General features: G+C 42.1%; 1 protein-coding gene across 25 annotated transcripts in view; it reads left to right on the forward strand.

Annotated features, from left to right (window-relative positions):
• FBRSL1 (fibrosin like 1) overlaps window positions 1–24,343 on the forward strand; it is a 999,197-nt gene that overhangs the window by 464,473 nt on the left and 510,381 nt on the right. For all 25 annotated transcript variants that reach the window (XM_061603171.1, XM_061603169.1, XM_061603170.1 and 22 more), the window contains one exon: window positions 4,690–4,791. In XM_061603171.1, the coding sequence (XP_061459155.1) occupies window positions 4,690–4,791 (102 nt within the window). The remainder of the gene's footprint in view (window positions 1–4,689; window positions 4,792–24,343) is intronic.

A 24,343-nucleotide genomic window follows, 5' to 3' on the forward strand; every position in this document is an offset into this window, starting at 1 on the left:
AGCAGCGTAGACAAAAGTGTACCGGATGGATATGATGTGGTGTAAGGCAGCTTCCTATGTTACTCCAGCTGCAATGTCTGATTCTACAGCATTTCACAGAGGAAAATAGGGGTCAGTTTTGTAATGCCACAGTTCTCCTCTGAAGGATTACTCTCTGAGCCCTTCCATATAGATGATAGTTCTACTCCTCTTTTGGTAATCTGCATTCATTCATTCTGCAAAGGCTTGTCCTCCACTAATTTAAAAGCTGACAGTGTGCATCATCTTTTGGTTAAAAATATGCTAGGAAGATCATAATTGCCTTATAACCTGTTATCAACAGTTGAGAACAAGCCTCTCCAGTGTGCAGAATGTCAGCCTATATATGACATGCTATCTTAATGTTCACGCACGTGCAGGCACATTAAAGCCAAAATGCACCCACCCCACACTCTCAAATATTTAACTACTGCAGAGGGAGTTGAGCTGTGGAGCCCCAGAGAATGACAACTCTAGAAACTGATACTGACAAAGAATTGCCAAAAGGCAAAGACAGGGATAAATCAGGGATATTCTTGTGCCTATTGATGGTGGTGGAGAAAGCTATTCCATGTGGTGAGTGGGCTTTTGTCATCTAGCCAGTGGAATGATGGTCTTCCACTCGTGATGGCATTTTCTGGCAGAATTAAACCACTTAGATCTGGATGAAATTAGACACCATAGTTAGAGCAAATCTGGAGGTGTCCAGAGCACCATCATGTCCAGCTGTACTGGATCGGTTTCATTTGTTGCAGCCAGAAAATGTGAACAAAGTGTTTGAAGGGTTTCAGCTGACTGCTTGCCCTAAGGTGCCATCTGTGTTGAAGGAGGCTGTGGTGCACCCCTCCTTAAGGGCCTGCCTGGGCCTAGAAGTGCTAATCCAATTATCACCAATTCGCAAATATCGCCTTATTGGGCAAGGTGCTTGAGAGGGTGGTGGCAACTCAGCTTCAAGCATGCGTAGAGGAAACTGATTACCTAGACATTTCAGTCTGGCTTCAGGCCTGGTCATGGCACTAAAAGTGTCTTGGTCACCCTGGTTGATTACTTTTGTTGGTAGAGGGATGGGGGAACACTACTCTACTCATTCTCCCTGACCTCTCTGTGGTTTTTGATACCACTGACAATAGTATCCTGGATCAAGTCTGTGAGATGGAGGTCAGGGGTACTGTTTTAAGGTGATTCAGCTCCTGACTCCAGGTTCATTCCAGAGATTAGCAATGTGGGCTGTTACTCGGAGCCATGGGAACGATCCTGTGGTGTTCTGCAGGGATCCTTCTTGTGCCATATGCTATTTAACTTCAATATGAAGCTATTGGGAGATGCCATCAAGAGATTTAGAGTGAGGGGTCACCAATATGCAAATGACACACAACACCCTCTCTCTCTCTAGGCTGCATGTAGGGCAAAAAATTGAAACTGAATCCAGGCAAGATGATGTTCTGAGTTCTTGTGTCCAAGAAGTGAGGAGGCAGCCTGCTCTAAATGGGGTTTCACTCTTCTAGAAGAGCATGTGCGAACCTTGGGGTTACTCCTGGATCCATGATTGTAGTGTGGGGCTCAGGCAGCCTCTGTGGGGTAGGATTGCCTATTTCCAGCTATGGCTGGTTTGCCAGCTATGGACCCTGTTGGACAGCTATGACTTGGCTACCATACTCCATGCTTTGGTAATCTCCTGATTAGACTATTCCAATGCACTCTATGAGGGGATGCCCTTGAAAATGGTTTAAAAGCCGCAACTGTTGCAGAATGCAGCAGCCAGGTTGTTGGTTGGGGCAGCTGTGAGAACACATAACACTTGTTCTGAAGCAGCTGCACTGGCTGCCTGTTAGCTTCTGAATGCAATTAAGAATGCTCATGTTTAATGTTTAAAGACCTATACAACTTGGGCCCCAAATATCTGAAATATCTCATTCCCTATAGTCCAGCCTGGGAATTAAGATCAGTGGAAGATGGTCTCATTGTAGTTCCACTTCTCCGAGAGACCGGGGGGGGGGGGCAGCAGCTCATGAGAAGGCCTTCTCTGTCCAACAGAACCCATAGCTGGCAAACCAGCCATAACTGGGCATAAGAATTCCTTCTTTGCAGCCCTCCATAGGCTGCTGAAGATGCACTTCTTGACCTCGGCCTTTGAAAAGTAAGGAATTGATTTTGGTATCCTTCCTGTCTTTTATGGAATTATTGTTTTGGGATTATGGGTGAGATCACTGATGCTTATTGTTGTTCTAATTATATTGTGTTTTTATATACTGTGACCCATCCTGGGACCTTCTGGTGAAGGACAGGTGAGAAGAAATCATCATCATCTACCTATATTATATTTTTGCAAGCATCACACTTACAAAAGGGGGAGCTTCAGTAACCCCTGTGGGGGAGGGGAAGCTCTGGCAAGCCCTGTGGGGGGGGCAAGGGGAGCCCTGGTGACATCTCTGGGGGGGGTTCTGGTGACTTGTGGGGGTAGGGGGAGTTTTGGCGATGGTAGGTGGGGTTGCTGTAGTAGTAGTAGTAGTAGTAGTAGCAGCAGCAGCAGCAGCAGCAGCAGCAGCAGCAGCAGCAGCAGCAGCAGCCGTAGTAAAAGAGGAACACTTCCAACCCAGTATGTGACAATTTGGAAAATAATTCATGTTTCAAGTGTCTGGGTAATGATAATAATTTAATGCTGTTTATGACACCTTAAGGCCCCCTGTCTGATGAATATGATTCTATGATAACAGCAATTGCCTTCTATATTAGACCCATAATGAGAGGGAATGTTATGTTAGCTCAGCTGTCATATGATTGTAGTTTTCAAATCCTTTCTGTGGTCTGGAGTATTATTTGTCTATTGGTGTTTCTGTTTGAAACCTGCAAATAATGCTAGTTCTCAATAAAGTATTATCAACAGTAAAAAGGCTGCACAAGGTGAGCTCTAACTAAATGAATTGCTTCCCATTAACAGCGCTGAAAAACAAAAGTCTAAATTGTCTCTTTGGCTTTTAAGATTGCTTTTGCCTGCTGCACATTTCTGTCTTGACTGCTGTTTGTTTATGCTGTTGTCTGTTGTTTAATTTGGATTCGATTTGATTCGATTAAGTTAAAAAAAAGTTGTAAACCACCCGTGAGTGCTGTCAAAGAGCAGGATATAAATATTTTAAATAAATAAATTTTAAGTAATAATATTAAAGAGGTTTACCAAGATAATCTATTTGGAACCCTCAGCAGATGCTAAGCATTCTCTACATGTAGAAGCATGTACATTCAGTTGTAAGAATATAATGATTTATCAGATTTGTTTATCATTTATAACATGAAATCCAGGCTGGATTACTGTAATGCGCTCTTATGTTGGGCTGCCCTTGAGGTTGGTCCAGAAGCTGCAGCTGGTGCAAAATGCAGCGGTGAGACTGCTCACTGGGGCAGGGTATCGCCAAAATGTCACCGCGCTGCTGAAAGAATTGCACTGGCTGCCCATTTGCTACTGGGCCAAGTTCAAGGTTCTAGTTTTGGTGTACAAAGCCCTATACAGCTCGGGACCAGGATACCTGAAAGACCATCTTACCCCTTATATACCCAGTCGATCACTGCGTTCTGCAGGTAAGGGCCTTCTGCAGATACCATCTTTTCAGGAGGTTCATTCTGCACAATATAGGAAACGGACCTTTAATGTGGCGGCAACTACCCTATGGAATTCCCTCCCCTTGAATATTAGGCAGGCACCATCTCTGCTATCTTTTCGGCGCCTTTGAAGACTTTCCTCTTTCAACAAGCCTTTTAAGTTCAGACCTATCCCAGTCTGCATCTGTGGTAGAATTGCTTCTTAATATGTTTTTTTAAATAATGTTTTTAACCCTTTTAAAAAGATGTTTTTAAAGCTTTTTAAAAATGTTTTTAACCTTTTGGTTTAATGTATTTTAAGATCTGTTTATATGATGTTTTAAAGTGTTTTTAGCACTTCTGTTTGCCACCCTGGGCTCCTGCTGGGAGGAAGGGCAGGATATAAATCAAATAATGAATAATAATGAAAGATTTCCAAGCGACTTAACAATATATTGTACAACTTCTTCTTCTTGTTCTTTTATTATTATGTAGTAGACTTGTTCATAACAAAAGTCTCCAAGAGATTTACAACATATTTAAAAACATGAACATATATACATTATAATACTGATATACATTCATCCAAAAAACACATGCAATTAATTAAAGATATACAAAAATATAAGATGTCTGCCTAGAGGGACATTTGTGCACCGGACCATTTCAAACAATGAAGTGTGCAGAGATTTTTCTAAGATGGTTTAGAACTGGAATGAAAAGCTATGGCCAGAGGAATATATGTGTTCCTCAGCCTAATTTAATGCATCCCTAAGCCTAATTTCACACAGGTGGTAAGGAGGAGAAAAACGGGGGGCAGGAAGAGAGACAAGGCACTTTATATGCTTCTGGTTCTGGCCTTATTACTTCACCCACCACTGACTCCAGCCCCACCCACTGCTGGCTTGCAGCCCCAAAGAGATTACCCCAAAGGGAGTGCAGCCCTTGCAAGAAAAAAAGTTTCCCAGCCGTTTTAGAAACATGGAGGGCTGTGCCTCATGCATCCATCCAAATAAGCTCCAGCACTTTCTGACTGCTGATGAACTGAACGTTCTTTCAGGCCAGTTTTAACGGTATAATGTCTCTTGATCTCTGCAGATGAAGGTCCCCATGAAACGAAGTGGCAGGAATAGCGAGGATGACAGCATCCGGGAGGCCACAAGCTCCCAGCTCAGCAGCTCCAGGGACTGCCTCAGTGATGTGAGTACCACCAAGAAATCAGCGGCGCTGTGTTGCAGCAATTTCATAAATCTCGCTGAACAAACGTTGGCATCCAGAGGTCACTGTGTAATAACTTTTTTTCCCCCATGTCATGATTGAGTGTTGTGGCATAAGTGGCTGAGCTCCCTTGCAAACACTATAATCATAGCGCAAATAATATGATAAGTGAAAGATCAGAGGCAGGGAAAACAAAATGGAATTGTTATTCCTGAGAGGAAAAGATGGCTCAAGATTATTTCTTTGAGGAGAAAAGTTGTGGTGTGTATGTAAGGGAACATTGCTTTTTTCCATTTTTTTAAAAAATAGATGTTGTCTAATTATTCTAGATTGTATAGATGGATTCACTTATGTGTCATGCTCTGAATTATGTGTGTTTGGTATGTATGGGGAATCATGGTTAGGGCAGTGTGTAGGGGATGTTTTTCAGTGAAATATTATGATAAATCCAATGCAACATGATGGCTTAGTGTGTAAACACACAAATGGGCTCTTTTTTATTATTATGATTATTATGATTATTTTGAATCACCAAGAAATCAATGGAAGTGCTGGGATAATTTTATGTGAAGGCTTTTTTGTGTCAGCAATTAGCATTTTGCCTTCATTAAAACATGATTTTTTGCTAATTAGGACCTTCCCCCGTTTGGAGAGATTTAAATGACGAACAATAATCAAACGCCGACACGAGTCATGTCTGAAATATTAAATTTAACATTTCAATGGCGAGCCACGGTTACATCCCAGAGAGAGTGGGGTTTTCATGTTGCATTCTATTAATGTGAAATATGCTTCATAACTAAAACCTGTCACAAGAAAAAGCAGCTCACACCAGCCAAATTCAATTGGACAGTTAATTTAGCTTTAAAATTGAAAACACTACCTCTGCTTCGGGATGCAAAAGAAGAGGGAGGGGGAAGCCTTTGATAAGCGTAATGTATTTGCTATTAAGGCTTTCAGAGCTCATTCTCCTGAAGAAAGCGAAGAGGATGTGGGAGAGAGAGAGAGGAGGGGGTAAAATGGCTCCCACAAATGTGTTTAAAAGCTGAAAATATTTATTAAAAATGTCAGCAGAAAAGTGCTTTTGGCAGATTAAAGCAGGATTTGGCTTGACAGCTCTGACAGCAAAATGTGACATTGTTGGGGGGTGGGGGTGGAAATCGCTCTACATGTTTTGAGTGTGAATGGGGTGCTATAAACAGCCTGTGTGGTGTGGGAGGAGGGGTGGGGTGGCCAGGGTGGGGAATCCCAGCCGTGTTTCTGGGATCCGATTCCAGGATAAATAAACATGTGTGAACTGGAAAGGAAAGTGAGGCAGGGCAGAGGGGGGGTAGGAATAGCTCTTTTGGGTAACAGTATTAGTTATCTGGCCTTGGTTTGTTTTTTCAGTGTGATGTTTTTCTTAAAGCACTCGTTTCCTCTTGGTCCACCTTGCACACACACCAGCTACTGAATGGCTTCTCTCTCAGTTTCTTGCGCGCGCACACGCACACACACACACACACACACACACACACACACACGGGTTGCTAGGTCTCCAGTTTTTGCCTGGAGATTCTGGATTTCTTGGGGTCCTCTCTGGGTTAGTCACCCCAATCTGCAGACTCTCAGCTTTCATTTTGTAAAAAAATTAAGTTTCTGGGTGGTCTGGTTCAAGAGATATATACCAGAACGTCAGCTGCCACCCTCTTACAACTTCTGTTAAATGAACTTGTAGCTGGCTGCTCTAACCCCACCCTTTCAGGTCTGTTGCCAGTAAGTAAAGTCAGGGTTGTGATTGACAAAGGATTTGTTGACCTCAAGCAATAGCTAGAACCCATTGCAAGGCCAGAAAAATGTTGTCTTTTCCTGCTTGTCTAAACATCTCATAAATTGAGTAAATTTATAGCTTTCAGCAGTAGCAAAAGTCCCTTTCTCTCTGTGCAAGAGACATAGAACAAAAAATCACAGCAGGATCTTGGTAGGCAATTGTTTACTGTAAACAATTTCAGTTATGATTGTAATAAAAGTGTACATGCAAGATTTTTTAAATTACTTGCAAAAATAGCATATTATACATTTTATCTTTCAAATGACAGAAATTTAAAAGTGTACATGCAGTTTATGATGCCATTACAATGTGTTATACTTTTCTAATTATGAGGAGTCAAACAACTTTACATTTTCCTGGGCAGTTGAAGAGAACAGTTTATTCATTTAATTTATGGTCTGTCTTGAAAATCTTCCCAGTATGAAGCTTTAATCCTATACTCTCTTTTCTGGGAGGAAAGCTGCAGTGTTAATCCCACATAGTGGAGGTAAACCCTATTGAATTAAATAGGACTTACTTTCGAGTAGACATAGTTAGCATTGTGCTGTAAATCACTGGGATGTTTGAGTGAACATAGGATTGTGTTTGTGTTGTAAATCTTTCTCTTCCCCTCCAATCCTATTTTTAAAGCAATTAGGCAGGGCTTACCTAGTTCACTGTTTTTATATTGTAGAAAACTAATGCTGATTTTTTTTTAATGTTCTGCAATGACCAACTGGTTTTGACAATAAACTATGATATCAAGTGTATGTATTTTTACATCTCCAGTGAATGTGTATATGGAGTCTTTCCAACAACCCTGTGAGGTAAGGTTGCCAATTAGAAACCAAGGCAACTCACAAGAAATAAATCCATTTAAAATCCAATAACCATAAAACAAGTATAAAGCAGTTGCAAAACAGTGTAAAGTGGCATGATTCTGAATTTTGGGTTGGGTGAGTGAAGTTCCTTATCACTTGAAGTCCTGTGCACGCTTCCCTGTTTGAGTAAGCCCCATTGAATACATTGGGATTTACTTCTGATTAAACATGCATAGGATTGCACTATAAATATCTTTACAGGTTGTGTAAATAATCATGTTTGACAGTCATGCTTAGATAAATATTTCATACTATGTCCCAATAAGTACCTGATTTCACACTATGGTTGTACATTATTATTTCCTCTACATTTCTTCCTTGGGGTGGTCACAGCCCTCCTCTATTGTTCTCATTCTGAGGGGCAGATAAGACTGACAGATGGTGAGTAGCCCATGGTCACCCAGTAAACTTTGTAGCTGATTTCCAATTTTAAAAATTAATTAAAATAATTTCCATGCAGTTTATTATGTAGATATACACAATACATTTAAAGCACATCCAACTCGTATTTAAAGCCCATGACTTCCTCCAAAGAATCCTGGGAACTGTAGTTTCCACCTCACAGAGTTATTGATCCCACTATCCTTAACAAACTACAGTTCCCATGATTCTGTGGTATGATTCATGTCCTTTAAATGTGTGTGGAATAAGCTTTAAATGAATGGTGTGGATATGCTCTACGTATGCTGTGCATTCATTAGTGAATTAAAAAGAACAATTTTAAAATACACTTTTTTAAACAGGGGAAGATTTGTAGCTCAGTGGTAGGGCATATGCTTTGCATGCAAAGGACCAAAATTCAATTTCTGGCAAAGACTGTTGCCTGGAATCTTGGAGAGCCAATGCTAGTCCATGTCATCAGGACTGAGCTAGATGGTGCCAAATGGCCTAAGGCAGATTCCTTTCTTCCTAAAAGTGGAAAGAGATCCAAGGGCTACAGTGACTCTAAAATTTATTTATGTATTTTATTTACAACATTTATATACTGCTTTATTTTAAAAACCTCAAAGCAGGTTACAGAAGGAATTAAAACAATAAGAGTATTGGCAAAAACAGTTAAAGACAGGTATTTAAGAACATTCAAAATAATAAAACTAACAATGAGTTAAAAACATATTTTTTTAAAAAAAACTTCTACATGCGTGTTGCTTTCCCAAACAAAACGAGTACAATGCAGGTGCCTGCCTAATGTCAATAGGCAGGGAGTTCCAAAGTGTAGGTGCTGCCACACTAAAGGATCGATTTCTTAGAATAGCCAATCAAGTACTATGTGGTACCCATAAGATGGAAAGCAAACCTTGAACGTGACTTGGCAGCAAATCAGCAACCAGTACAGATTTCAGAGCAGAGGTATTATGTGCTGATATGGTCACTCATGTCAGCAGTCATGCCACAGCATTCTGCAATACTGCAGCCCCCGGGTCAGGTTGTGCTGCATGGGGATTTCTGTGACCATGACTGATTTGCTGCCACAATTTTTTAGTTTTGGTTAGGAATCCTGACTGGTTGTGTGATGCTGAGTTTTCTGCCTTACTCGCAGGAATCTTGTTGTGGTTGGTATGGCATTGCATTTAGGAAATCATCACTGTCTTTTGTTCTTGTTTTTCTGTTTGCATTTCATTTACCTCTGACATCACTCCCTTACATCCATATAAGCATCACTCCCTTACATCCATGTGCTCAGCTCAACCCCCTTAAACCCACTGCCCAATAGTGGTAAAAGAGAATTCACATACTGGGAAGCATAGCTTCAGCTGCTGTTGTCCCCAAGCTACTACCTGTGAAGGTAGAGCAAACCATGTGTGCTTTCTCTCTGTCAATTATTAATCACTGGAATTGGGTTGGCTGTCAAAATGAGTTTGTAGCAGACCACAGCGAAGGCAGAAAAGGGTAGATAATCTTCTTAACTCTTACTTGTTTCTCAAATCTCTGCAGTGAAGGGTCAAGTCTGTAAAGAAGTTTGGAGCAGCCACGTTAAAAGGCAGGCAGGGCATTCCAGTCGGGGTTGCCAAGCCTGCTTGGATATGATTTGCATAGGATCCCTGGGCAAGCCTTACCGATAGCACAATCCTAACCATATCTACCAGAAGTAAGTTGTATGGGGCTTAGTCCCTTAGTAAGTGTGCTTAGAATTACAGCCTTCAGGGACATCCATCTTTACTCCTGAGTGCTCCCATCTAACATCTCCACAACACTAGACTCCCTTCTTTCTTCAGTGGCCTTCTGGTGACTGGCCTGGCCTGGCCTGGCCTGAGGCCACTTAAACCCTTCTTACCAGAAGCAAGTAGACTGGTTTAAATGTTCCCTACCAGGCTTCCTAAGCAGGTGAGGAGGAATTATCCCATCACTTCAGCTGGACCTGGAAACACCCACATTTATCTAAGATTTCTATCTTAATTTCCAGTCAGATAAAAAAATTTTGTATGAGTGGTATGCTCCAAGCAACTGTGGTTGATGGTTAATGTATCATGCTTAATGACATCACTAGGGCCTAACCCATGACATCACTGGGACCCACACCATGACATTACTAGGGCCCGCCCTTGAAATTTCACGGTTTTGGATGCTTCTAACCTAGCAACCCTAAAACACGCCCAAAGGTGTATTTAATCCCACATCCTGTTTTCTCTGGGATGCCCCCAAGCAGAACATAAGGCATAAGCCTATCTCTGCTTTTGCTGCTCAGCATCTGGTTAAGTGGCCTGTGCAAGAAGTACTTTTTACGCAAAGGATGGTGACCAAACTACTGTATTTAGAACCAGCTGTGTAGCACAGGCAAGGCATGAGAAAAGCCCACCAGAAATCTCTCTTGCTGCTGCCTCAGTCAGGGCCTAGTCTCTGAAACTCCTGAACTTTGTGTAAAACCTGAACTGGAGCTGCTCCAGACTCTGGTGACCTGGAACAATTGAAACACTGCTGGGATTCCCTTCGCATTACAGCATGCTGCCTCTCATCCTATAGGTATAGTGTATGCTTGTAATTCTTATGTTCTTTGTGCCTTATCGTCCATGAATATGTCTAATCCCCTTTTGGAGCTATCTAAATATACTCTCTTTGTCTCCCCCTCCCCCACCCCCAGTTGTTCTGGATATATATATGTGGCCCCAAATAGTTGGAAGTTCACAAAACGTCTGAGTAGGAACCCTATGGGGGAATTTCCATGTTAGCACTGCACTGCAGAGTCAAGAGTTGAAGGATGCTTTTTTAGAAAAGGCAGACTTTGACTCCACCTCTGTGTCTGTCTGTCTGTCTCATGCGCACACACACACCTGCCTGGGGACACCAGTTTACCTCAAAGTTTATATTTTAATTAGCTGTTTACCTGGTCGCCTTGCCTATGCCAGCACCCTTCAGGGATTTTTAAAAAATGTTGCCTGTTTTCCTGTTTCAGGCCACACAGCTGACTATTTTATTTAATTAGCAGGATTCATATGCCGCCTTATCATCAAAACATTTAAGTGGTTTACATAAAACAATATAAATTATACATTGAAAATACTGATAAAAACCAGATGTTCAAATAAGGTGACCGAAACAAATCAAAATAAAAGTAAAAGCAGCTCATGTATGTGTCTCTGTCTCTCTCGATATATATAGATATACATAGATATAGATGTAATAAAATTACATGTAAAAATTGCATGGGTATAAGTGGGCTAGTAACTTTTGTTGACTTATCTGCAGGGCTGATACACACAGAGGGTGCAGAGGTCCATATTAGCTACCTTGACTGGGAAACTATGGGTAAAGAGAATGGAAGAAACCAGGATCTTAAAACAACTTCACACCACAGTTTAAGTTCCTGGCTTATTCCAATAATGATAGCTATCGATACCCAGTTTTGACATACTGGGAAACTATGTTTAATTAGCCCAAGGAGTGCTGACCTGCAGTGCATCAAGGAGAGAAGACGTTGAGCAGGGATTGAACATGTTGGTCCGAAGGTCATGCGTATGTTGGCTTATTAACCCAAGATAATATACGGTCTGAACCAGGCTAATTTGCGGCAACAGTCTTCTTGTCTGTTATGATTAGATAGATTCATGGAGAATAAGGCTATCAATGGCTACTCACCACAATGGCTATGTTCTATCTCCACTTCGAGAGGCAATATGCCTTTGAATATCAATTGTTGGGAATTGCAGGTGGGGAGAGTGCTGTTATGCATAAATCCTGCATGTGGGCTTCCCATGGGCATCTTTTGGCCACTGTGAGAACAGGAAGCTGGACTAGATGGACCTTTGGCCTGATCCAGCAGGGCTCTTTTTGTGTTATGTTCTTTTCAGTAACTTGCAGTATCTATGAACCCCCCCCACTCTTTTTAGTTTATTGCAAAGCTTGTTACCCCATGACACATGTCTGAAAAATTATCCTTTGTAATTGTTGGTAGAACCATCAGCTAGTTCTCCAAAATAATTTTTTCTCTCCTCTCCCTCACAGTTAGGCACAGGGTATTAAGAGAGAATTAAAAGACAAACTATTCCTGTGCCTTATTTTGATAGAAATTAAATAGGGGGCGGTTTAGGGTGGTCCCAGGAGGGATCAGGGGTGTTCTGTTTTGCCTTCCCCCTCTCCCTCCTTGCTCCTTGTTCCATAATTGTCCTAATCTTTCCTGATGTCCTGAACAGTGTAAAAAACCCACACAGAGCCATACATAATGGCTTTTAAAAAAGGGTTTATCTTTTTCTTGACCCATCAGCTTAAGAACTGCCTGCTTTTTTTAATGGATTTTCTCCGTCACTAAATTGAATGGATCGTTCCTCATTATCATTTAAATAGGACCCTCATTCCCCACAAACACAGAACATTTGAATGTGGTGGAAGAGCTGCGTTAATTTGAAATGTGTGGAAGATGTGGAAGGGGGGAAAGGAGTAGAAGGCAGCCGTGGAGAGTAGAATTGCTGGATGTAATTGTCATGGATTCTCAATTTTGTTGCCCCCAAGATGGAAAAATAGACTAATAATTGTCTCCCAGCCCTAGTAGAATAGTTGCCCTAGTTAGCTGAAGCTAACACTCTAATTGTCATGGGGGGCATCTAGATGAATGAGGATGTATGCAGGGCACAGCAAGGGCTAAATTGAGTGATATACTAAGGCAAAGAGCAAATTGGCAATTATGGACCCAGTCAAAAAGGTTGGCAGGTGCGCTGCGTTCTCATGAGCCCTGAGGGGGAAATTGGAAATATAAAATATCAACCATAAATACCAGCTGATTAGGAAATATGTTGCAAGAGGTGTTGGCCACTTTAGATAGATAGAGTGCTGGGTGTTGATTTAATGTCCAAAAAATAATAATTACGTCAGTTTCTATTGAGACAATTTTAGGGCCTTTTTCTTTCACTCATTCTACCCCTCTTCCATTTGGTTGAACAAAGTGACTTTTAAAATGTTATTTGTAGGAGGGAAGGGAAAGGGTCCTCCACTTTTATGGCTCAGATGTGAAATCTTAATGGTGCCTAGATATAGTAGTGGTTGTTATTAAATCACTCTGTGTGTTTTGTGTGTGTGTGTGTATAGAATGTACAACATATAACAACAATGTAAAAACAGTTCAAATAACAAATATGATTTTTTTTAAAAAAAATGGCACCCATGGCAGAGACCTATTCATTAGGGTTGCCAGGTCAGAAGCATCACAAACAAGGAGAGGGGGAACCCTCAGAGTGCCTTGCCAGTGAAAAGCTAAAGGTGGAAATGAAAGTGTTTTTATTGCTGGCTTTTCACTGGCAAGGCACTTTGAGGGTTCCCCCTCTCCTTGTTTGAGGTACTTTTGGGTGCCTCTCTCCTTGCTTTTCCGCCAGGTCAGAAGCATCCCAAACCCTGAGATTTCAGGGGTGGGCCCTAGTGATGTCCTGGGGGTGGGCCCTAGTGATGTCCTGGGGGTGGGCCCTAGTGATGTCATTAAGTATGATATATTAAGCATCAACCACAGCTGGAGCATACAATTCAAACAAAAACATTTCTCTGAAATTAAGACAGAGATGTTAGCTAAAAGATGGAGTCTGGGTAGGGAACATTTAATCTAGCCTATTCTGGCAACAAGGGTTTAAGTGCCCTCAGGCCATCCCAGTCACCAGAAGACCACTGTAGGAAGAAAGGAGTGCAGCGTTATGGAGATGTTAGATGGGAGCACTCAGGAATAAAGATAGATGCCCCTGAAGGCTGCAATTTTAAACACACTTACTAAGGGACTAAGCCTCATAGAACTCAACAGGACTTGCCAGGACCGCATTATGACTTTCAGGGTCCCGAGGCACTTTTGCCTTTGTATGCCCCTCCCACCATAATAATATCAATATTAAAAATTATTTTTGATATAACTTTAAATACTTCAACATTTGATTTTTTTCTATTTTGGGCAAAATTTAATAGATTTTCGTGGGCCCTAAAAATTTCATTTTTTTCTGATGTGAGAAAAAAATTAAAAGATTTTCTTCGACCCTAAACGTTCATTTTTTTTCTTCTGATTTTAAAAGAAATCATTGTGTGCCCTAGGCACTGTGCCTACTGTGCCTAATGGATAAGTCGACCCTGGGACTTACTTCTAAGTAGATATAGTTTGGATTGTGCTGTTGGTAAAGCTTGACTTAGGGATCTTCTGTAAAGATATCCATATCCAAGCAGGGTTGGCAACCCCCTGACTGGAATGCCCTGCTCCTGTCATTTAACATGGCTGCCCCAAACTTCTTTACAGATTTGACCCTTCACTTCAAAAAGAGGTCTGAGAAATGGGTACAAGTAAGAAGATTATCTACCCTTTTCTGTCTACCCTGTGGGCTGCTATAAACTCACTTTGACAACCAACCCAATTTCAGTGAATAATAATTGTCAGAGAGAAGACACACATGGTTTGGTCTACCTTCATAGCCAGCAGCTTGGGAACAACAATTGCAGCCACACTTCCAAATATATTAATTCTCTTTTCCCATTATTGGGCAAGCAACAAACCATCATGCAACCAACAAGGTGCATCATCAGTGGGTTTAAGGGAGTTGAGCTGACCACATGGAACCACTGTTGTTGCTTCTGTGGATGTAAGGGAGCGAAGGTAAATGAAATGCAAAAAGAAAAGAAAAAGACAGTGATGATTTCCTAAATGCAATTCTATACCAACCACAACAAGATTCCTATGAGTAAGTCAGAAAACTCAGCATCCGACAAACAGTCAGGATTCAAAATCAAAAACGAAAACTAAAAAAATCCTGGCCGCCATTCAACCAAGATCACATAAATCCCCATGCAGCACAACCTGACCCGGGGGCTACAGTATTGCAGAATGCTGCGGCACAATTGCTGACATGAGTGAGACCCTATCAGCACATAATACCTCTGCGCTGAAATCTGCACTGGTTGCCAGTTTGCTACCAGGCCAAGTTCAAAGTGTGCTTTCCATGTTACGGGTGTCACACAGTACTTGTTCTGCTCTTGTAAGAAATCAGTCCTTTAGTGTGGCAACACCTACACTTTGGAACTCCCTGCCTATTGACATTAGGCAGACGCTTTCACTTTACTCTTTTCAGCACCTGCTAAAACATGTTTGTTTAGCCTACCCAGGCATGTCGACTGTTTTTAACTCATTGTTGGTTTTGTTATTTTGAATGTTTTTAAATACCTGTCTTTCATTCTTTTTGCCAATAATTTTATTGTTTTAATTCCTTATGTAAACCGCTTTGAGATTTTTTTACAATAAAGCGGTATATAAATGTTGTAAATAAAACTGTGGCCCTGGAGTCACTTCCCACTTTTCTGAACAAAGGAATCTGCCTTACACTGACTCAGGCCATTTGGTACCATCTAGCTGAGTACTGATGACATGGACTAGCATTGGCTCCCCAGGATTCCAGGCAATAGTCTTTTCCAGAAATTGAATGTTGGTCCTTTGCATGCAAAGCATATGCCCTACCAATGAGCTACAACCCTTCCCCTGTTTAAAAAAGTATATTTTAACATTGTTATTTTCAATTCACTAATGAATGCACAGCATACATAGGGCATAGCCACACCATTCACTTAAAGCACATTCAACACACATTTGAAGCACATGAATCCCACCACAGAATTATGGGAACTGTAGTTTGTTAAGGGTGGTAAGAACTATAACTGTTAGGGGAAAACTACACTTCCCAGGATTCTTTAGGAGAAGTCTTGCCCTTTAAATGTGAGTTGGATGTGCTTTAAATGCATTTTATGGATCTACTTAATAAACTTTGCCTGCATGTAAATGTTTTAATTAATTTTTCAAAATGGAAATGAGCTATAAAGTGTGCTGGGTGACCATGGGCTACTCACCGTCTCTCAGCCTATCTGCCCCTCAGGGTGAAAACAGCAGAGGGGAACCATGACCATCCCAAGGAAGAGGGGCACACTTAAAACATAGAGGAAATAATAATCTACAACCATAGTGTGAAATCAGGTACTTACTGGGACATAGTATGAAGAAATATTTATATAAGCATGACTGTCAAAGATGTTTATTATTTACACAACCTGTAAAGATATTTATAGTGCAATCCTATGTTTGTTTACCCAGAAGCAAGTCCCAATATATTCAATCGGGCTTACTCAAACAGGGAAGCATGCAGAGAACTGCAACTTCAAGTGATAAGGAACTTCACTCACACAACCCAAAATTCAGAATCATACCACTTTAAGCTGTTTTGCAACTGTGTATACTTGTTTTTATGGTTATTGGATTTTAAAGGGATTTATTTCTTATTGTGAGCTGACTAGGTTTCCAGTCACCAACCCTACCTCACAGAGTTGTTGGAAAGACTCCATAAACACACACACACACACTGCAGATATAAAAATACATACACCCCATATAATAGTTTATTGTAAAAACAGTTGGTCATTTCAGGACATTAAAAAAAAAATCAGTATTAGTTTTCTACATAATAAAAACTATGATACCTGAGTAAGCCCTGCCTAATTGCTTTAAAAATAGGATTGGAGGGGGAGAGCAAGATTTACAACACAATTCTTTGGCATGTTCGCTCAAGCATCCCATTAATTTACAGCACAATCCTAACCATGTCTACTCAAAAGCAAGTTCTGTTGAATTCAGTGGGGTTTACTGTGGGTATGTGGGATTAGCATTGCACCTTTACTCCCAGAAAAGCAAGTGCTGGATTAAAGCTACATATTGGGAAGCTGCCCTCTCCAATATCCCAGGAAAATTTAAACTTGTTTGACTCCTGCACACAAGAGAGAAAAAAACTGAAAGATATATACTTACTCAATTTATGATATTTTCAGATAAACAGGAAAAAAAACAACCATTATCTGGTGTTGCAATGGGGTCTAGGCTAGAGCAGCCTGCTACAAGCTGATTTAACTGGAGTTGCTTGGGGGGCAGTGTGGCAGATGTTTTGGTGTACAGTAGGGCCCCACTCATACGGCGGGTTACGTTCCGGACCCCCACTGTAAAGCAAAAACCGCTGTAAAGCAGAACCCATTTAATAGAATGGCACCGTATGAGTGGGGCTTTAGTCTAATTGCATCTAATTGAGACCGCTGTATTAGTGAAGCGCTGTAAAGCGAAGCGCTGTATAGTGGGGCCCTACTGTATATCTTTTGAACCAGACCACCTAGAAACTTAATTTTTTAAAAAAAGAAAGCTGAGACCCCAAGAAATCTAGAATCTCCAGGTGAAAACAGGACACCTGGCAACCCTACTATTCATTCAGCTGGGAAGGTTTTTCAGAATAAAAATGTCTTCAATTGCTTCCGGAAAGTGCGGACAGTGGGTGCCTATTGTATCTCGACAAGAGTGCTGTTCCATAGAACCTTGGCAGCCCCATTGAAATCCCTGCTGCGAGTTACTCTGAAGTGTGCTTCTGATATCTTTGGAATTTGCAGGGGAAGCTCTGCTACAGACCGCAGTGACTTTCTGGGTATATTGGGGATAAGGTGGTTATAGTGGGTTAGGGGGTGGGGAGGAGAGACAATGGAATGAATGGAAGTGTGGGGGAGGATGGATACTTGTGTAGGAAAATGAAAGAGGAAGACTGTGAGGTAGTTCTGGATCCCACCCTTATTTGGCTGTGGGCCCAACTCACTTTCTGTTCTGGCTTTTCCTGTTGCTGACAAGTGTCCCCAACAGTTTCCCCCAGAAGGAATGTGGGGATCGGGGGGGCACCTCTTCCTTAGGGGCTTCAACATTTTCTCACAGGTCTCACTTGTGATTCTGTTAATCTCAATTATGTCAGTGCTGCAAACTGCAGAAAATTGGGGGAAGGGGTTTGCAGCAGTGACTGTGAAACTCTGGAACTTTCCCCTAAGAGTATATAAGTTTTTTGCCTTAAATTAATGTCCCAAACATGCTGCCTGAGAGGTCCATTATTCCCTCTCTGCCACTATGGTACAGATAGGCTTGTGGCCACTCACAATGAAAGTTACTTCATGAATGTATTAGGGTGGACTCTAGGGCCACAACCACATCATACACCTCCAAATAATCCTGGGAACTGTAGTTTGCTAAGGGTGCCAAGAGTTGTTAGGAGACCCTATTCCCCCCGTCAGAGCTACAATTCCTGGGAAGAGGAACCGAGTGTTAAACCACTCTGGGAATTGTAGCTCTGTGAGGAAAATAGGTGTATCCTAACAACTCTCAGCATCCTTAACAAACTTACAGTTCCCAGGATTCTTTGGAGGAAGCCATGACTGTTAGAGTGGTATAAGAGTGATTTAAACGTATGGTGCAGATGTTGCCTGGGTAAGGGCTCAGAAGACCAGGCCACCCTACCTGATTTTCTCTCTCCAGGGATCACTCACCATGAGTTAGCAGTTTTCTGTTCTCTCCTCCCACCCCATCTCCTTTATTTTTAAATAGGAATCATATTCTTCCCAGCACTTTAAGTTCCCTTGCAATTTAGACTGGTGAGGAGGCCAGTAAAATTGTGAGGCTTCTTTTGTTCATTCAGGCACACAAATTGGAGCAGAGAAATGATGTTTCAAAGTTCTTAACTGTGAAGAAGTTAATGGGTTCACCCATCTCGTGTGGTTCCTAGGGGCAGGCCCGGGCCTCTGTGCAGGGTTAAGGTTTTGACTTGGTCATGATGTTTGACGAGTCAACTGTCTCCTCAGTCTGGCAACATGGGAGAGGGCATGTGTCTGTGTGGCTAAGGGGAGAAGAAAAGTCCCCCTGTGTAAGTTAGAGCATCTTCCATCCTCCTAGCAGCAGTCCCTTAATTTAATGAGGATATGGTCTGGAAGAAGGACTGTTATGTCCTTCCAGTCTTTAAAGGCTGAACTCCCAGTGCAGAGTCGTGGCTTGGGCTGAGTCGACTGACAGGAAATTTGAAGCCTTTCATGTATACACTCAACAAAACCTTAAAAATGCATAAGCTACCTGTCAACCCCTGGAAGAAAAACACAGCTGGAATGAATTTTCCTAAACTCAATGTTGTAAAGGTAAGACTGAGAGAGAGAAAGAGGCCTCTTCTCTATGGGGTTTATAGCTGAAAGTTGGCCTAGGGGAAGGAAGAAGTGAAAGGTGGTGAGGAAGGGAAGGACGGTGGCTCAGTCATAGCTTTGCATGCAGAAGACCCCAGGTTCAATCCCTGGCATCCTCCAGGGAGGGATGGAAATGTTTCCTGCCTGAAACTCTGGAGAGCTCCTGCCAGTGAATGCAAACAGTACTGAAGTAGATGGACTAATGGTCTGACTCATTATAAGGTAGCTTCCTGTGTTCCTAAGGGACAGGGATAACTGTTTAAAGGTATGATGCCCCCTCAATTGTAATTTATGGCAGGGGTAGCCAAGATGGGGCCCTCCAGCTGTTGTAGATCACAGCTCCCAGCTGCTCCAGCAAGGATGCCCAATGATCAGGGATGATGGGAGTTGCAGTCCATAACATCTGGATGGCACCACATTGGCTACTCTTGACTTACAGTGGGGAGGGGAGGGGGAGAGTGCCCTCCATTTGAAAGGCAGTCCAGTCCAGTTCCAATTTTAAGGCAAAGAACCCTAAGAAGGGAGACCTGCAAGAACCTTGAATTTGCCCATTAACAGTTGGCGCCTAAACAGCAGACTGAGCTGGCACACAGTCTTCTCCACTGTGACAAGATGTATTGGCAAAGAATCGTAGCTCAGTGGTAGAGCATCGTCCTTGCATGCAGCAGGTCCCAGGTTCAAACCCCAGCATCTCCAGGTAGGGTTGGGAGAGACCCATGTCTGAAACCCTGGAGAGCCGCTACCAAGCAGTGTAGACAACACTGAGCCAGATGAACCAACGGTCTGACTCAGTATAAGGCAGCTTCCTATGTTCCTGTGTATTTCTATTTGAATTACAGTAAATATTTCTAATTCTAATAAATATGCATTTATACACATAAATTAATATTTGGATATTTTTGCAGATTTATGTCCTCTTTTGCCCTTTCTTGGGTGTGTGTGTTGCGTTTCTTCATTTGGGGCAATGTGTAAGTGGCCACCCTACCCCTCCTCCTTAGGCCCCAAAGGAAGAGAGAGAGAGGCCCTGCCATCAGGCTTTCCAACTGAGGCTAGTGGAGGCTGACCCATTAGGGCAAGTGAGACATTGCCCCACCAAGTTTAGTCTATCCGCCCTGCCTACTTCCTTACTCAAAACCAGTCTAGGGGGTGACACTGGCTATCAGCCTCTTCCTCCTAAGTCTCAGTGTTCAACGTTGGAACATAGGAAGCTGCTTTGTACTAAGTCAGACCGTTGGTTCATCTAGCTCAATATTATCTACACTGATTGGCAGAGGCTCTCCAGGTTTTCAGAATGGGTTCACTCCCAGCCCTACCTGGAAATGCCAGGGACTGAACCTGGGACCTTTTGCATGCAAAGCAGATGCTCTACCAGTGCGGGGGGCGGGGGGATAAGGACGAACCCAGAATTAGTTGGCTCTTATAATTGGCTCTAATTCCGCCAGCCACTTGTTCAGGCTCCACCTTCTGTTGCCTTCCCTGCCTTCTGCTGTACCAATCCCAAGAGGCATCAGTCTCCGCTGAAAGACCCAAGGAAAGGGAAGTGGAAGGAAAAGATAGAGGAGGCAGATCAGAATCTTCAAGGACAGAACAAAGTGATGAACGACAAGGAGGCATTTATGTCCAGTTCAGGCCAGGCTGGTCTCTCCTTGCTGGTGTACTTTCATGAATAGGCTTTTTTGGCTCTTGTTCTATTGGCCAAAGTAAGGGGCTGAATATCCTTTTCTTGTTGCTTCTATAGTCCCAGGGCAGCTAGCAGTTGGGACAGAGGGTTATTTCAGGCAGGGAGTGAGGAGCCATCTCCCTGCAGCTGCTCCTTCTCTAGCCGATGGATGGGGCCAGATTTTAAGAGGAGGGGGGCTTTACTCAGTCGTACACCCTTTTCACATAAAAGTAATCCCTCTAGTTTGCATCCAACAAGGTTGTCGCATTTACACAAAGACTTCTGCTTACACAGTAGAACTTCCCCTCCCTCTCCTCCCTTATCCAGATCCGTTCTGGGGTTTCCCCCAACCCTCTGAAGCAGTTTTGGGGGGACACGAGGAGAGGGAGGGGAAGTTTTGTTGCGCAAGCAGAAGTCCTGGATGGAAAGCTGTAGTTTCTTGACATCTAAACATGAACATGAATTTAGTGGACCTTACCTTTACCCATTAAATCACGTTGCCTTCTAATTTTGCTTTTTCCCAGATGTGCAGTACAAAAATATATGCATTGCATCTTATTATAAATGAAACAACTTGTGACAGTTGGTCATAAAACATGATATTTGAAACCCTTGCAGTTCACTTCTCACATTACCAGCCTGTTATTTTCTTCACCCTCCAAATTACAAGCAGCAACGGTTGTGGGTTCTGGAGGGTTTTTTCTTTAAGAATTTGAGGAGAGATCTTGTGGGCTTTTTTTTTTTTGACCAAAATTACAGACTGAAGAGATAGTTTAAGAGCCTTGGTAATGGGATAATGAAGCCTTTTAATTCTGACGTCAGTGGTTCAAATTCAGCCTGGATTGGTAAAATTACCAAAAGGCATCTAATGACTTGTCTGAATAACTTACATGAAAATAAGTGTTGGTTCCTTTTATGGAGAGGTGTTTGCAGTACTGAAGGCGCCAGTACAGTTAATGGTAATTGGTACCTTCTCTTGCAGGGAGGCCAAGCACCCTTTTGGTAAAGGAGGCTGAAGGAATATTTTCCCCCTAACTGTTGATTCTCTGAATCCTGGTTGATTTATTTATTTGTATTTTTTATATATATATTTGTAGTCTACCCTTCTGCCCAAAGGAGCCCAGGGTGGTAAACACATCTGTATAGATAATACTATTAAAAACTAAATACATATTTAAAACATTTAAATACTGTTAAAAACAATACAATGCAATGGAACATATAACCCATCATTTATTTATTTATATACTGCCTCATAGCTGAAGCTCCCTGGGCAGTTTACAGCAACACAACAATCATGTGTCTGAATAGGCCCGCTGAAACAGAAATGTTTTTCAACAGGTGTCTGAAAGAATACAATATCTCCCCTCACTCTTCTCTTCTCCAGGCTAAACATACCCAGTTCCTTCAGTCTCTCCTCAAAGGGTTTTGTTTCCAGCCCCCTGATCATCCTTGTTGCCCTCCTCTGAACCTGTTCCAGTTTGTCTGCATCCTTCTTGAAGTGCGGAGACCAGAACTGGACATACCCATCATTGCTAGTAACCACTGATAGCCTTCTCCTCCATGAATTTTTCTAATCCTCTTTTAAAGCCATCGAAGTTGGTGGCCATCGCTACCTCTTGTGGGAGTGAATTCCATAGTTAAATGTGCTGTGTGAAGAAGTACTTTCTTTTGTCTGTTCTAAATCTTCCAACATTCAGCTTCATTGGATATCCCTGAGTTCTGGTGTTGTGAGAGAGGGAGAAAAAACTTCTCCCTATCCACTTTCTACATACCATGCATTATTGTATACACGTCTATTACTGGGACTTCATTGGGTCTTACAATGAGCTATGTACATTCACTTACAAAGCTGCCTTATACTAAATCAGTTCATTAAGAACATAAGAACATAAGAAGAGCCTGCTGGATCAGGCCAGTGGCCCATCTAGTCCAGCATCCTGTTCTCACAGTGGCCAACCAGGTGCCTGGGGGAAGCCTGCAAGCAGGACCCAAGTGCAAGAACACTCTCCCCTCCTGAGGCTTCCGGCAACTGGTTTTCAGAAGCATGCTGCCTCTGACTAGGGTGGCACAGCACAGCCATCATGGCTAGTAGCCATTGATAGCCCTGTCCTCCATGAATCTGTCTAATCTTCTTTTAAAGCCGTCCAAGCTGGTGGCCATGACTGCATCTTGTGGGAGCAAATTTTCTAAATACTGGTGTTTTTTTTTTTTTAAAATTAAATAAATCAATTAAACATTTGCATTGGGCCATCCAGCCCCAAGACTGTCTTCTCTGACTGGCTAAGGCTCTTGCAGTTGCAGAACAGAATGGAGGGGACAAAGGGTTTGCCTTCAAACCAGTGAAGGCTCTTAGCTGTCTCTTGAATCCCTTAAACAGTCTCACGACTGCCCCAGAGGGATGCGAGGAACTTCCATGCCCCCTTCCTCTGGTGACCAGTTTGTATAAAATGGGTGCAGACTAGTTCTACAAAACTAGAGATCTTTTCCCCTCCTTTTATTATTATTCTTTTATTATTTTCCTTGTTTATATTATGAATTAATGCATTATAGTCACTCCTAATGACATTATAAACATTGCTAGCAATACAGCCCAATGTATTTATATCATAATGCTTGCCAAATGGAAGAATGCAAATGTTTAATTGATTTATTTAATTTTTTTTTTAAAAAAAAACACCAGTATTTAGAAAAACAAATTCCTAGAGCAGCTTACATGCCACCCGTCAGACTTAAAATCTAAAAAGACACAACACAAAAGGACAATGGATGGGGAGGAAGGAGCACATGAGCAAAATTACAAGTTCTTGTAATCACCATCTGAGATTGAAAGTTTCAATCAATTTCAAGAGGGCCCCAAAGTTGTTGGTCTTTCAGCTGCACCAATGGGGTGATGCTGCATCCCCCCCCCCTCAACTGACTACCTTCTACCTCCATAGTCAGAAGCTGTATGCCTTTGAATACCAAATGCTAGGAATCACATGTGGGGAGAGTGCTGTTGTGCTCAGGTCCTGCTTGGGGGCTTCCCATGGCCATCTGGTTGGCCACTGTAAGAACAGAATGCTGGACTTAGAAGGATCATTGGCAGCAAGAGTGTTCTTATGTTCTAGGGATATATCATACATATTCAAAGTACGTTTCAGTTTGAGTGGCAGTCTAAATACTTTCTACAAACTTGGTTTAACTGGTTGCCTACTCCATCGCCTTTCCTTAACCCCAACAACTAGCAGGCTCTGTCTGGCTATTCTTCAGTGCATGACAGAAAACCATGTCAATTTCAACAACATAATATGACAAAATCAATAATAATAATAATAATAAATAAATATAAAAATGGAGCAGTGCCATGTTGTTAAAGCAGGTTTGGAAAGGAGGTGATGGGGATTTGTGTTTTGACTAGACTTGTAAATAGCTGCATAATGGAACCTGTATTGGATATGTGTTAGGCTTGAGTGTTTGCTTTAATATCTTTTAAACAGGTCCAGCCAGCAATAATCTATGCTGACATGGTATGTCCTTTCCCTCTCCCCCCTGCTAACCATTGATAGGTTTACAGTGAAGTGGGCAAGGTACAGCAGAAATATTGCAACGTGCAAATCTTTAAAAGGCGTAAAAATTTCAAATATCCAAAACAGCCAGCTTGTAAGTCGAACCAAACCAGGAAACTTGAAAACCTAAGGTTATGGGTATCGATTCTTTTCTCTAGGCAAGAACACTCGAGGAGGGTGAAAAGCATGGCCTATGAGT

This window comes from Rhineura floridana, chromosome 19, assembly GCF_030035675.1.
Source record: "Rhineura floridana isolate rRhiFlo1 chromosome 19, rRhiFlo1.hap2, whole genome shotgun sequence".
In the NCBI taxonomy this organism is placed as follows: Eukaryota; Metazoa; Chordata; class Lepidosauria; order Squamata; family Rhineuridae; genus Rhineura; species Rhineura floridana.